The 14,074-nt window shown below is 46.3% G+C and overlaps 3 protein-coding genes across 5 annotated transcripts; 1 reads left to right on the top strand and 2 right to left on the bottom strand.

The window, feature by feature from the left end:
• The first annotated feature begins 391 nt into the window (after nt 1-391).
• Nucleotides 392-2,740, top strand: LOC133167236 (mucin-2-like). The gene is made up of 4 exons (XM_061297863.1): nt 392-1,367; nt 1,730-1,908; nt 2,101-2,301; nt 2,494-2,740. The coding sequence occupies exons 1-4, from the start codon at nt 405-407 to the stop codon at nt 2,738-2,740; spliced, it is 1,590 nt and encodes a 529-aa protein (XP_061153847.1). The 5' UTR covers nt 392-404.
• A 990-nt stretch (nt 2,741-3,730) lies between these two features.
• Nucleotides 3,731-6,270, bottom strand: LOC133167300 (uncharacterized). Its single transcript, XM_061298003.1, has 7 exons — nt 6,135-6,270; nt 5,797-5,982; nt 5,591-5,644; nt 5,231-5,352; nt 4,887-5,061; nt 4,277-4,396; nt 3,731-4,100 (listed from the first exon to the last, which is right to left on the bottom strand). The coding sequence occupies exons 1-7, from the start codon at nt 6,264-6,266 to the stop codon at nt 4,047-4,049; spliced, it is 843 nt and encodes a 280-aa protein (XP_061153987.1). The 5' UTR covers nt 6,267-6,270; the 3' UTR covers nt 3,731-4,046.
• On the bottom strand, nt 6,041-13,140 carry hps3 (HPS3 biogenesis of lysosomal organelles complex 2 subunit 1). Of its 3 annotated transcripts, none has more exons than XM_061298001.1 (24): nt 13,027-13,140; nt 12,607-12,664; nt 12,459-12,530; nt 12,198-12,291; nt 12,057-12,130; nt 11,727-11,927; nt 11,555-11,606; nt 11,299-11,381; nt 11,089-11,212; nt 10,817-10,967; nt 10,650-10,732; nt 10,271-10,442; nt 10,027-10,108; nt 9,746-9,903; nt 9,342-9,450; nt 9,046-9,260; nt 8,721-8,898; nt 8,390-8,623; nt 8,130-8,327; nt 7,861-8,055; nt 7,598-7,702; nt 7,311-7,517; nt 7,151-7,238; nt 6,041-7,034 (listed from the first exon to the last, which is right to left on the bottom strand). In XM_061298001.1, exons 2-24 carry the CDS (start codon nt 12,655-12,657, stop codon nt 6,907-6,909), a joined length of 3,054 nt encoding a protein of 1,017 aa, XP_061153985.1. In that variant the 5' UTR covers nt 12,658-12,664; nt 13,027-13,140; the 3' UTR covers nt 6,041-6,906. The 3 variants fall into 3 exon arrangements, with proteins under 3 accessions (XP_061153985.1, XP_061153983.1, XP_061153984.1); XM_061297999.1 differs by having other exon boundaries at nt 8,685-8,898; XM_061298000.1 differs by having other exon boundaries at nt 8,685-8,898; nt 12,607-12,776; nt 13,027-13,138.
• Nucleotides 13,141-14,074: the final 934 nt, after the last annotated feature.

Here is a 14,074-nt window from a genome sequence, read left to right on the forward strand (position 1 = left end):
CAAGCACAGCACTGGCCGCCACAGCCAAAAACGTAAATAAAACCATGTCCCTGACGCCTGAAACAGTGACGAGAATACCTGCGATTTCCAGAACTCATACAATGCCAAGGAGCACACCTGCAACAACACAGACCAACGTGATCATCACAACCTTCAACCAAACCAGATCCACAAGTCCTGATGGAGCATCCCAAGGTCCAGCAACATCTACAGCAACAATAGTGCCGACCACCACACAATCCTCAACCGCAGAAAACAGACCCCTGACTACAGCCACTCCAGACACGAGCCTGTCCACACTTGGAAAAAGCCCAAGCGTGGCCACGGTAACTGAAAATGCAACCAAATCCTCAACCAGCGCAGTCCCGAGCAACGCAATGGCAAGGGCAAGCACAAGCACAGCAATGGCTGCCACAGCCCAAAACGTAAATATAACCATGTCCCAGACGCCTGAAACAGTAAAAAGCGTACCTGCGATTGCCAGAACTCATACAGTGCCCAGCAGCACACCTGCAACAGCACAGACCAACGTGATCATCACAACCTTCAACCAAACCAGATCTACAAGTCCTGATAGAGCATCCCAAAGTCCAGCAACATCTACAGCAACGAGGGTGCCAAGCACCGTACAATCCTCAACTGTGGAAAACAGACCCTTGACTACAGCCACTCCAGACGCTAGCCTGTCCACACTTGGAAAAAGCACAAGCGTGACCACGGCAACTGAAAACAACACCAAATCCGCAACCAGCCCAATCCTGAACACTGCAATGGCCGCCACAGCCCAAAACGTAAATACAATCATGTCTCTGATGCCTAAAACAGTGACAAGCATACCTGCAATTGCCAGAACTCATACAATGCCCAGCAGCACACCTGCAACAACACAGACCAATGTGATGATCACAACCTTCAACCATACCAGATCCACAAGTCCTGATACCGCATCCCAAAGTCCAGCAACATCTACAGCAACGACAGTGCCGAGCGCCACAAAATTCTCAACCGTGGAAAACCGACCCCTGACTACAACCACTCAAAACACGAGCCTGTCCACACTTGGAAAAAGCACAAATGTGACCACAGCAACTCAAAGCGCAACCAAATCCACAACCAGTGCAGTCCCGAGCAATGCAATGGCAAGGGCAAGCACAGCAATGGCCGCCACAGCCCAAAACGTAAACACAACCATGTCCCAGATGCCTGAAACAGTGAAAAGCGTACCTGCGATTGCCAGAACTCATACAATGCCCAGCAGCACACCTGCAACAGCACAGACCAACGTGATCATCACAACCTTCAACCAAACCAGATCTACAAGTCCTGATAGCGCATCCCAAAGTCCAACAACATCTACAGCAACTACGGTGCCAAGCACCGTGCAATCCTCAACCGTGGAAAACAGACCCTTGACTACACCTACTCCAGACACGAGCCTGTCCACTTTTGGAAGAAGCACAAGCGTGACCACGGCAAATCAAAACGCAACCAAATCCTCAACCAGTGCAATCCCGAGCACTGCAATGACAACGACAAGCACAGCAATGGCCGCTACAGCCCAAAATGTAAATACAACCATGTCCCTGACACCTGAAACAGTGACAAGCATACCTGCGATTTCCAGAACTCATACAATGCCCAGCAGCACACCAGCAACAACACAGACAAACGTGATCATCACAACCTTCAACCAAACCAGATCCACAAGTCCTGATACCGCATCCCAAAGTCCAGCAACATTTACAGCAACCGCACAATCCTCAACTGCAGAAAAGAGACCCCTGACTACAGCCACTCCAGACACGAGTCTGTCCACACTTGGAAGAAGCACAAGCGTGGCCACGGTAACTCAAAATGCAACCAAATCCTCAACCAGAGCAATCCCGAGCACTGTAATGGTAACGGCAAGCACAGCACTCGCCGCCACAGCCAAAAACGTAAATACAACCATGTCCCTGACGCCTGAAACAGTGACGAGAATACCTCCGATTTCCAGAACTCATACAATGTCAAGGAGCACACCTGCAACAACACAGACCAACGTGATCATCACAACCTTCAACCAAACCAGATCTACAAGTCCTGATGGAGCATCTCAAGGTCCAGCAACATCTACCACAACAATGACGCCGACCACCACACAATCCTCAACCGCAGAAAACAGACCCCTGACTACAGCCACTCCAGACACAAGCCTGTCCACACTTGGAAAAAGCACAAGCGTGGCCACGGTAACTCAAAATGCAACCAAATCCTCAACAAGCACAATCCCGAGCACTGCAATGGCAATGGCAAGCACAGGTATGGCCGCCACAGCCCAAAACGTAAATACAACCATGTCCCTGACGCCTGAAACTGTGACAAGAATACCTGCGATTTCCAGAACTCATACAATGCCTAGCAGCACACCTGCAACAACACAGACCAACATAATCATCACAACCTTCAACCAAACCAGATCCACAAGTCCTGATGGAGCATCCCAAAGTTCAGCAACATCTACAGCAACGACGGTGCCGAGCGCAGCACAATCCTCAACCCTGAAAAATGGACCCCTAACTACGGCCACTCCAGACATGAGCCTGTCCACTCTTGGAAGAAGCACAAGCGTGACCACGGCTACTCAAAACACAACCAAATCCACAACCAGCGCAATGCCGAGCGCTGCAATGACAACGGCAAGCACGGCAATGGTTGCCACACCCCAAAACACGTATACAACCATTTCCCAAACTTCTGAAACACTGCCAAGCACACCTGTGGTTACTGCGAGTCCAGACCCTCAAAACACAACCATGTCCAGAACCAACACAACAACCGCATTTACTAAAACCGTGACTCTGCAAGGTGAGCATTTCCTTTGACTCCCTCTAATGACATCATTTTGATATTTTTGTGTCTGTTTGCCTTTCTCAATTCCAGCCGGGCCTCGGTTTCTGGCCCATATGAAGATGAAGTTAAAAGTGGTTGATGGGATTAGCAATGATGACATCATTGAATTTATTGAAGCGGTAAGTGGAATTTCTGTGCCTCAGCAATACAGATAATACAGATATATAGCGTACTGGAATTTTCACTTTGTTCTTTTGATGCAGCTTTTCAGAGAGCAGCTTCTGAGGGGAGCATCTTACACCATCAACGTCACTCAATTTCAAAAAAGGGCCCATTAAAGTTTTGCTACTACTGCTGGATTGATCGTCAAGAATCCGTACAAGTTATGGCAAAACAAAGCATGATTATTTGCGCGGGTCTGTGTGAATTAAATTGTTAGGGTTGAGAATTTTTTTAGATTGTATGATTATGTTGGAATGTTGACTAGAATAATTAGCTTTGTTAAAACCTTCCACCTTACCTTGACTCGTCATTCCCTGCAGTTGTTAAAACTTTCCAAATGATGTGGAAACATTCTTGCTTAACCAGTTTGCAGAGGTAACCCCCAAAAGATGTTCACTCTCACTCCCACCCTGGTTTCTCTCAATAAATAGTCTCTTGCAAGAGGCAAAAGTTAGACTGCTTTCAAGCTCCTCTGTACCACACAGGGTGATGATGGCTTTCTCCACTTGCAAGCGTAAAATGGGCAAATTGTCTCATGTGTGGTTCTTGCATAAAAGTGAGGAAAACTATTAAAAATCTTCCTCCAAGACTGTGTGGCAAATTCACCAAATACTCTGATATGCCCGTGTGGTGCAATTACTGTATCAAAATACCAATCACAGATTGTATTGGTCAACTCAAAAGTTTAATTTTTAAGAACAATTAAAAACACTAAAAAACAAACATTGGTAATTCATACTAAAACTTAAAATTCTGGTGAATTTCATTTTTTATGTGATCAATCATGCTGATATACACACTTGTCTGCAAACACCTTTCACTTGCCTTCAGGTGGGCATCATTGCATGAAAAATTGATACAAAAAAATGCTTCTTTTTTTTTTCTGTTATCCATCTCCCAGCACTTGCAAAAGGTGGCACAGTTGTCTGAAGTGCAGCAAATAAGCATCATTCGTATGCTTGGCGAGATGCGGCCAGTAATTGGGCCACCAATTATGGCGTTTCAGGTCTGCAAGCCACATCCACGCAGCCGGGAGCAGTGGCAGCCTACAAGCAAGACAAAGTCAGTCAAACAAGGTCCATCTACAATTTGAAATATCTTTTCTTTCAATGTAAGGGTGTTTTATGAGTTTTTTTATATTCATATTTTTTTCTTCTTCTGAAAACTCATACATTTCAACCCCCACATTTGAATGGAAAAGAATCCAAAAGAAAAAGTTGACCTGCAGGTGGTCATGATGGCTAAGGATATAAAGCGCCCCCGGTCCTGAGATCCTGAGGACCTGCGCTCCAGTCCAGCCTTCCACAGGTGTGACCGGGGTAAAGAGAACCTGCTGCATGCACTGCAAAAACAAACACGTGGTTGCTCATTCGAAACCTAAAAGCGAATCCCCGTATGTTAGGGTTTACAGATTATCTTGATCGTATGATTATGTTGGAATGTAACCTGTAATAATTTACCTAGTTTGTCCTGTCTTAACAAATGTAGTAGAACAAAGTGCTAAGGTCTTTTAAACTGATTGACTAGCTGCAGAGGAAGCAATCAAAGTTGCCTTGTTTACACAACGTCGTAAAAGAACCCCTGCTATGCTTTGATCAGCAGGCCAGGGCCTTCAACCCCATCCTGTCCACTCTCACCCCCACTCTGTTTCTCTCAATAAAAATGCTCCTGCAAGAGGCCTAAGTCAGACCTCATTCGATCATCGCTGTACGCACAGCGACGAATGGATTATCCACCTGCAGGTGTCTAAAAGGACTTACTTGTCTCCCGTGTGGTTCTTGCAAAATAAGTTAGAGAGAGCGCCACCCTAACACCGTAGATGACACGCGTACCTTTAAATACGAGAAGGAAAAGCATTGTCCGGCCTCTTTCACAACTCTGCCTCGGAAAAGCGCTGCCAACCGACTCGCCATCTGTTTGGCTGACCACGCGCGATCAATGGTGATCCGGGCAGTCAGTCCCATGGCTGAAAGTGCAGCTTGCGCTTTGGCTTGTGGTGCTGTGTTCCTGTGGAGACACCAAATTAGTACACCTTATCCCTCTTTATTGTCTCGGCTGGCACAACATGAGATCTGCTACATTCAGTCGAAATTCTGAAAAAAAAATAACAGGGCTCGCACATGGCTTGAGGATTATTCATGGACATCGCCGTGAAATATTGGATAGATCTCATCACCTGCCGATTTCTCCTTCAATGTAGAAGCCTCTGGGCAAGCAGAAAACATCTTTGACCACCAGGCCGCTCTGATGAGGAGTCAGCGGCTTCCATTTCATTCGGCTCGCTTTGCAGCCAAATGTCTGCAAGAGGTGTTTGTTCAAGATCAATTTGGTTCCTCAACGCAAATAAAAATGAAATAAAATATCAGAGTTGCTACGTTCAAGTCACAAAAACAATGGACAACAATTTGCATTGATTGACTGATGACATCACGAGTGCTCTTTTGGATTTAGATTAGATTACCAGAAGTCCACATGTGCAATACTGTGTGCAAGTAATCACACAAACAAAACAAAAAAAAGGAAAGACAGTTGTTACCGGGGTGATGAGCCCCACAAGTTGAGCCTTGGACTTTGTGAGGTGAGGAAGCACCTAGGACAGCAAAGAAAAATTTAGCAAACCAGCACTGCCCTTCTACAGAGAGAAAATAACATGACCGAAGACTGCGAGCAATTAGGCCTTTCAAAGAGAAAGAGAAATTTGGATTAATGTGCTAAGGTTACACAATGAGCACATGGCGCTACCTCCATTTCTATCTCGATGTCCTCCATGAAGACAAGGGGAGGGGGGCAGCTTCCACAAATTGCACTTTCCTTGGCTGGGGTCACAGTGTTGGGTAGAGGTTTGGACTTCTGCACTCCATCTTGCTGGGCTTCAACCTCCAGTGTTGTCTCTTCCTCACAAATGAAGACCAGAGGATGCTCCAAGTTCTTCAGCATTAAAAAACAAAATTATATAAAAAAAAGAAATGACAGTAGCGACAACTAGTTGTGTTGATTTTTTAATGGGCTGCTTTTTGGTAGTAACGATATTTCCCACAATTGGACATTTCTTATTGAAAGCAGCAACAGTGAGCTCGTACCTGGTAAGCACAATGGTCTTCCTCCAGCTCTTGTGTTGGAAGCACTTCACAGGTTTTGTGGAAAGAGAGTGATTCCATCTCAATGTTTTCCTTGACGGCCAGCAAAGTCTCTTTCCTTTCATTTGGCTTCATCCTAATTTGCAACAACTGCAGCTGATTAGCCCGAGAAGTGCTGAGCTTTGTTTTTGTCAAGACTGATTCCTTAGCTTGTTAAAACCGTAAAAACTAAAAACCTTGCAAGTTGGATCCTTCATGCGTTTTTCTTGACTCCTAACTCATTTCATGTCTTTCTGTGATTTCCTCCGCTTGAACATACCTTTCCATTCTGAAAGAGGCATGAGCTCATTACCCCAGCTGAGCTCTTGCAGCAACTCTCCAGCCCTGATTGATTTGCATTTATACTTATGCCTTTCCATTGATTGGCCAGGAGAAGTAGTCAGGGGAGGGGCGGTTTATCGCACAGCTCCGATTGGACAATGTTGACCTTTTACAAGTCTAAAAAAACAATGGGTGACCTTTGTGACTGTCGGAACTCCTACATGCGCTGCTTTCATAATGTTAAGTGTTCAGACCCAATCGCCACTCTGCAACTGAATGTTTGCATGATATATTTCAGTGATGAGCAACGAGGCGCAGCCCCCAAGAGCCACAGGTCGCCCGCAGGCCCGTTCCAAGACAAAACCGATGGCGTGACCACTTGGCAGTGTTTGTGACACCCGTACTGTAAACAGCAGCTGTAGCCAACATGATCAAGAGTTTGCATGCATACGTGTTAGGCCAATAAGTGTCTCTGGCTGCAGGTCAATAAGTGAGGTAAGAAGTACGAAGCTGTTCCGTCATCAGGTATGAGCTCCAAAAACTCTGCAGGACTTGTCTCCATGGCAACCACCACCAGTGTCTCTGTTGGGATCAATGAATAAATCTCAATCCTGGAACATTATGCAATCTTAAATTTGCATACAGTCCTGTATCGAGTGCGCTAAGGACACATGTTGCGGCTAATAAACCGCCTGTACCTTTGAGAGCCGCCAACAGAATGCTGTTGTCCGACGCGGTTCTTGTCCGATTGCAGATTTCCGGGAGCAGCTTCTTCCACCACAAATCCTAAAGTTTGGGCACACTTCATGAGCGAGCAAAGTAAACCCACAGCATCCACTGGCACTCCTATAGACTGACCATGTGTTGATCTTGCAAGTGGTGATTGGCGTAGGCAATAATAGCCTGGGGGCATCGCTCCAGAAGCTCTTCAATGCTGCGGTCATACTGCCCTCTTCTGGTAGCACACAGGATGTGCAGGCTGAAGCCCCACAAGGTTTTGTCTGGCAGACTTTCCAACAAGGGTGTGACTGAGCCCACAGACAGCGACGGTCCGCAAAGGAGTGACTGCAGAGAATGCAAGGTGGCCCACCCGATCCTACAGTCCCGATAATGCAGACGCACTTTGCAAGACTGATTATTCTTACCTGCATCTTGTGTAACGCCTCCTGATGTTGAAAGTTGGTACTGTGAAGTGGACTGAGAACAAAAAGCCAGGGATACAAAGCTCCGTAATGGGAACACGAATTGATCTGAAACAGACCAAACACACAGATTTTGGAAGATGATCATTATTTTCAATAGTCTGACCAAAAAGTTGTATTTGAATATTTTTGCAAAACATGTTTTCAAAGTGTCATTGTTTTTTCCATCTATAGAGTTCGAGGAGAAGAAATGTTAGCAACTTTACCAGATCGTCAGCGCTCTTCAACGACTTCCGTGTTGGAGGTTCGTGGAGACACTTGTCTGTGCTCGTGTGTATCAGTCGCTCGATGTAGACTGATGACAATCGGAAGAGAAGCTCTTGAATGACACCTTGTTGGGATGACGCCATCAGCGTCGCCTCCCAGAAATCCACCTGCAAGCTGTTTCCACAGCCCAGCGTCTACATACGCATGAGAACGGTGCTTATCCATGGGCCGGCTTCTGACAACAAACGTTGCGACGACTCGATGCTACCTGAAACATTCGGTCCACCTGCTCGAGGTGAACTTTGTTGTTCTCGTGCAGCGCGACCATGGACGCCACCAGCAGGCCAGGCTGGGACTTGACCATTTGTTGGCTCAACGCCGTGGGGTAGATGTGAGCGTGCTGGCCTCCACCTCCGCCGTGCAGCAGCAGCCTTGGCTCCTCGATGAAGCCATACACCAGCACCATCTCAAAACGCAGAGACAGTTGTAAACTCGGACCGGATTCGGCACCCCTCCCCACCCTCTCACCTCGGCATGTCTCTCCATCAGCTGTGTGTACTGTGGCAGATCATCCAATCGCAGCGTCATGGTTGCCATGGTGATTGTCAGCGCAACAGACACGCCTGCACTGTCCTCCAGATGTTGCAAGATTTGAAGTGTCCGGTGAGGGTCTACATTTACCATAGTTGGGCTGGCACACACGCTGACAAGCTGGGAGGGTTCTGATTGGCTAAAAATGTCGATGACCTCATCGGCCGCTTCCTAGGAAAACAAAAGTGATGCATTTGTTGCAACGACACAATAAGCTAACTGTGTTGCTCACATCTGCAGTTTTTGTTTTGCGGCGTGTCTGCATTACTGGAGTGAGATGCAGGTCGGTCTCTTCTAAAAGGAAATGCTTCAGGTAAAACAAAAAGCCCGGGCCGTAGGTGTGTGGGCTGCTCGGGAGGGGGCGGTTCCTGGCCATGACGTCGATGACTGATAGGCCCGACATTCTGTAGTAAGGCAGCGCCTGGTGACAGTGTCTCTGGCTTCCCCTTTGGTGATGACAACATAAGAATGAAATTTGAAGAAGAGCTCATGAAGTCCTTCTGATCAAAGTCTTGACGTTAGCATTTGGTTCTTTTCAGCAAGTGGCGCCGATACATTAATGAGCGTGATAAGATGACGTGAGAAAGTGTCACCTGCTGAAACAGTCTGCCAGCTGAGCGCAGTTCTCCCTGAACGCCTCCTCCAACTCTGCTTCGTCAGGACGGCCGAGTGCGGGGCCGCCGCCACGCCACCACGGCTGACGAGGCTGGAGCGAGGCCGCACGGAGCAGCAGGTGAGCTTCGCTCAGGAGGTGCCCAAGGCTCTGCGCTTGCTGGTTGTTCTGCACGTAATGCTGGCTGTATTCAACCTGAGGGACGGACGCATGGAAAACAAAGAGGTTTGCACGTTTTGATGAAAGATGCATTTCAAGTCAGGGCCTCTATGTTACCATTTCTCGGTAGAGAGTGAGCGGAGGAACGGTTTCAACCACATAGAGATTCCATCCATGTCCGACAGCACCGGTGTCCTTGGGAGCAGACGCAGTCCACCTCTTGCTTCTGAGGTCAAAGGGCACACAGACAGGAAATTGGAAATATACTCAAAAATAACAAGTTGACTCCAGATTTGGGTCGAAGTAGATAAAGGAATGAAACTAAGGCTCTGATACAGACTTTAAGATGATAACTAAAAAAAAAAAAAACCTGCCGTGTCATTAGAGACATCAATCAACGAAAATATCATGAAATAAAACTACAGTGAAAAATTAGATACAAAAAAATGGAATAGTCGGTATGAGTTGTGGCTATTGCCCATCATAGTGTAAAATGGATGTTTTGATTTGAAGCGACGTACAGGCCTCGACGTTGCGCGTTGCGTTCGGTCTCCTCCGGCGCGTCGACGTCAGCGGCAGAGAACAGGATGACGTGACGGCCGTACGTGCAGACCGAGCGAAGGCCGATGAACAGCTGAATCCTCAGAGCGCACACGTCCAGGTTGCAGGGCGGACAAGCCTGCCGACACGCAAACGCCACTTTTGGTAGGATCCGCCCACTACAACCATTTTTGAGGTCCACAGATTTGTCTTTGGACTGTGGCTCATCTCCCTGTGTGTTTTCTTTCGGCCAGACTCGTACCCTCATTGTGGTATCAACGTAGGGGTCCTCCAAGCGGGCCGCGACTGCTGCGCAACGCACCGTGAAGCACTGCAGTGCGCTCCTAACACACAAGCAGACCCACATTCGCACGTGAGTCACATCACAGTGACAGAATTCTATGAGATTAACTTCAGGATTAAACGAGACAGAAAAGTAAACGTGAGTACATCATGCAAACATGTCTGACTGTCAATTGAGGAGCGCATTCATTTCTCAGACTCACTTGGTAATGACGTGTAAGAGATGATCTGTGAGGACGGCTTCCAAGACCTTCTCTGGATACTGATAAATCGAGACAAGCTCAACTCCACCTTTCAGATTGTACAGGTAGCCAGTGGTAGGAAGGGAGAACAAGCAGAACACGCAAGGCGGTTCTTCAACCGCAGACTGGCCGCCTACAGAGACAGGACGCGAATATAATATAATATAATATAATATAATATAATATAATATAATATAATATAATATAATATAATATAATATAATATAATATAATATAATATAATATAATATAATATAAAAAAAAAGATAAATATTGTAAAAAGATTTCTGTTTTTTTTTTAAACACATCTCAGTGATGCATTGGATTGCGTTGAACTAACTTGTGAATAAAGGTTGCAGTTTTAGGGAGTGAAGCTGCGTCTCCTCCACACCGCAGCCCTGAAAGTAGTCTGGAGTAAAACGCCTACAGGCGAGACATTAAAGATATTCAAACAAAGAAATCATCACTCTTGCTTTCAAAATCTTACTCGATCCAATACACACGCACCTGAAGAGAACATAGGAGAACGTGTTTTGTCCTTTGTCCTCCAGCCCCGTTTTCTCGATGCTGACGGGGATGTTGCAGTCTCGCGCGCGCTCGCCCAGCAACTCCTGGCGCCGGGGAAGGAGCAGGAAGTCGACCTGGTCCTCAGCTTGATCTGCGCACGCGCGACACGGATTCCAACAAGCTCATTAGCAACATCAGCAAGCGTTATCAAAACAATTAGCATGCACTCGTGTTGTCAAGACACACACATTTTTGGAAGGAATCCACCTCACCATCTTTAGGCTCTTCGGATGACTCCTCTGGCACCGGGTTGTTTGGTTCATCATTAGCGTCCAGTTTCAGGACCAGCACCTCTAGCTCCGCTTGCACAGCTACGTATCCTGCACACAGCGCCACCTTGAGGGAAACAGGAGATATTCACGTCAATGGAAAAAGACGCAGCTCAGATCATGAAGTAAGGGTACAACAAACACTCAACATACCTGTTTAGGTTTCATTCTCGGAAGATGCAAGATGACAGAGCGTTCAAAGTCCAGAATGGACGCATTTTGCTTCGAACTCTGATCTACAAGCAAAACACGAAACATGTCTGAATGAAAAATTGGGGGCAAATATCCTTTTACAAGTAGACGATGGAGAAAGTCCCGTGTGAAGAGGGAAAGAAAAGCTTTCAAAAGCTTCCATGAACACGTCCTTAAATTATGCTAACGGCACAAAAGAAACACACTTGAGTGTTACCTGAGCTCGGACTGGTGCTCTGCTGACCGTTTGAAGGCTGTTGTACGTTTGGCTAGGTTTGAAACCACAAAGGAAACATTTCAAACAAAAACAGCATGTGAAATCACAAATATTTATTTACAGGAAATCAGATTGACAAAAAAAAACAGCCGTAGCCTGGTTTTGCACTGACCGTGTGTCTTCTCAAAGTAAAGAGAACCAGAGTCTTTTCGCAGCCAACCAGGAGGTCACCCGTCAGCGGGCAACAGGCCACAGCCACGGGACGCTCTGATAAGGGAATTTCAATGATCTCCATCTGCGCTCCGCCTCGCTGAGACGCCCCTCGAAGGAAGTGGCCCAACAAGCGCACTCCGACGCGAGCCTTTTCCTCAGCCTAAGAGAGGAACATGCGACATGAGGGCAAAGTTAGCTTCCCGGGTGGCACATTATAATAGGGAAATACTTGGACTATTAAAAAACGGCAGAATTATCCTTCAACAGAATTATTTAACAAATGCCACACCTGGTAACGCCAGTTGGTATAGGCTCTCAGGTAGGTGGCGCTGTTCTTTTCCTCTATCGTGACCAGGTAGTCTCCTAGATGTGTGGTACAATGTCAACGAGAACTCGTTGCTAGAGTGGAGAAAGAAAGATTGGGCTCTACCGATGTCGCTGTACAGGATGCTCCTGACCGTGCCCATGGTAGCAAAGCGACAGATGAGAGGGCAGCCCTCCTGATCCAGATTGTAGGCTTCCACCTCAAGACATCACAAGTTGTAAATCAGTCAGCCAAGGAAAAAAGGGGAGGTTTTCTTTCATTATTTTAAAGGAATATCATGAGTTTAAGAAGGCGTTGCTGCATAATGCGGCTCAAATTACAGAGTGTATCTGATATGTTAATTCTTTAATAATAATGAGAGTTAACCTTGCATCCCCCGGTCGCAACCACAAACAAGGCGGCGCCTCCACAGCAGATCAAGCCAGGCTCCTGCTCCACCTGGTCACAAGGAGAGCAATGAGCTCGATGATGGTGATGATGATGAATGACGTTTAGGGTGGCCGGTTCCACTCACCTGCACAATCTGTTGTGAGGCGTAAGGGTGGCAGTTGTAGACGTGCACCATCTTTCACCTGATTCAGTCAAAAAAGCTGATTCAGTCAAAAAAAAAAAAAAAAAAAAGGCGAAGTGGAAGGCGAGCTTTCAATTCGGTGTTCTGCTTTCACTTTCATCTGCAGGATACTCCTGGGAATGCAACATCCGTTAAAGTGTAAATGAAGAAGCACGTGTAAGTCTCGTCTTGTCGCAAATGTGCAGCGAACAGACAAGTGCTTGTGTGTTGCATTCCTAATCGATATCACATGCTGCGGTCTTGTGAGCTGAATGTGGGGGCTGAAACCATCGACTTGAGCTCCTTTCACCTTCTCTAAGATCACAGTCGACGGAGATAGGAGCGCATTTATAATAAACAAACACAAGACGCGTCTACGTCTACCTGTTTCGTTGTGCGGTTGAGTGTTTATCCGCTTTTCATGATCGAAAGCTGTCGTTGAAGGCTTTCATACCGCAAAGTAGGAAGTTGATGTCAACAACGGTGACCACGCCCCCGTAACCTCATTGGCTCATTCCTGTGAGTTTAAGTCGGAGTTTTTTTGTTTTGTTTTTTTTTTAGTCCGATGATTTATTTTTTTAATATATTTTCTGTTTATATTCCTATAGCCTGATTTTTCCCTTCAAACCCATTGAGTCAGTCAGTTCATTTGAATCAATCATATCAAGCTTGGAGCACTTTCCTGATCTTACTTCAATTTTAATTTTAAAAGGCGCGTTAATTGAGTGTAGATTATTCATTCTACTACGTCCCATGGCTTTATAAGCACCCTTTCAGTGTTTGTACAATTTTAGGATTCCTTTATTGTGCAGCTAAAGAGTTTGGAGGACAGCATTGTGTTTTGTTCATAACGCCAGGAGGCGCTTTGGCCAAGGACAAGCCAGGGCCGCTTCTAGGAATGCACATAAGAGGGGGCAGTCAGAAATGTGAAGGGGGCATGTTTTTTTATTTTTTATTTTTTATTTATTTATTATTTTTACACATTTTTAACACTGTTAGTGTTTTCTTAACGGCAGTTGTTAGCTGTGTGTCCAGATCTCAACCTGGAGAAGCGGATTGCACTCTGTCAGGCCTCTACACTAAGACCTGTCCAGCATGGGCACCTGAAGATTAAAGCTTCTGCTGGTATTGCTCTTAGGGTCACTGAGGCACGCAAATCCCCTGACCACAATAAGGTGGCAATCTCTCAGGGGGGGGGAACATATAATGTGACTGTTATATTAACTATTATTTGAGTTGTCGTTAATCATTAGTCATAGTCATTAGTCATTACGACGAGTTTGGTGGAGTTTTTACTGTCTTGCCTCATTTGCATACTCACAGTGATTGGATGTTTACGGAGGGGCGTGGAGTCCTGACAGCAGGCTGTGTGAGGACACACACTGCACTGACGTGAGATAAGAGAGGGGGCTGATTAACGTGTGTTTCTATC

This window comes from Syngnathus typhle, linkage group LG14 (assembly GCF_033458585.1).
Source record: "Syngnathus typhle isolate RoL2023-S1 ecotype Sweden linkage group LG14, RoL_Styp_1.0, whole genome shotgun sequence".
Classification (NCBI taxonomy): Eukaryota; Metazoa; Chordata; class Actinopteri; order Syngnathiformes; family Syngnathidae; genus Syngnathus; species Syngnathus typhle.

Bases quoted from the DNA above. Each gene is read 5' to 3' on its own strand.
- LOC133167236 (XM_061297863.1), top strand. From the start codon at position 405: ATGGCTGCCACAGCCCAAAACGTAAATATAACCATGTCCCAGACGCCT. The intron at 1,368-1,729 runs GTGCCAAGCACC...CGCATCCCAAAG, and splicing joins CAACATCTACAGCAACTACG to TCCAGCAACATTTACAGCAA. The intron at 1,909-2,100 runs GCACAGCACTCG...GAGCATCTCAAG, and splicing joins CACTGTAATGGTAACGGCAA to GTCCAGCAACATCTACCACA.
- LOC133167300 (XM_061298003.1), bottom strand. From the start codon at position 6,266: ATGAAGCCAAATGAAAGGAAAGAGACTTTGCTGGCCGTCAAGGAAAAC. The intron at 5,983-6,134 runs GTACGAGCTCAC...TTAATGCTGAAG, and splicing joins AAGACCATTGTGCTTACCAG to AACTTGGAGCATCCTCTGGT. The intron at 5,645-5,796 runs GTAGCGCCATGT...TTGCTGTCCTAG, and splicing joins ACATCGAGATAGAAATGGAG to GTGCTTCCTCACCTCACAAA.
- hps3 (XM_061297999.1), bottom strand. From the start codon at position 12,657: ATGGTGCACGTCTACAACTGCCACCCTTACGCCTCACAACAGATTGTG. The intron at 10,968-11,088 runs GTGAGGTGGATT...GCGCGTGCGCAG, and splicing joins ATCCGAAGAGCCTAAAGATG to ATCAAGCTGAGGACCAGGTC. The intron at 10,109-10,270 runs GTGAGTCTGAGA...CTTGTGTGTTAG, and splicing joins CTCTTACACGTCATTACCAA to GAGCGCACTGCAGTGCTTCA.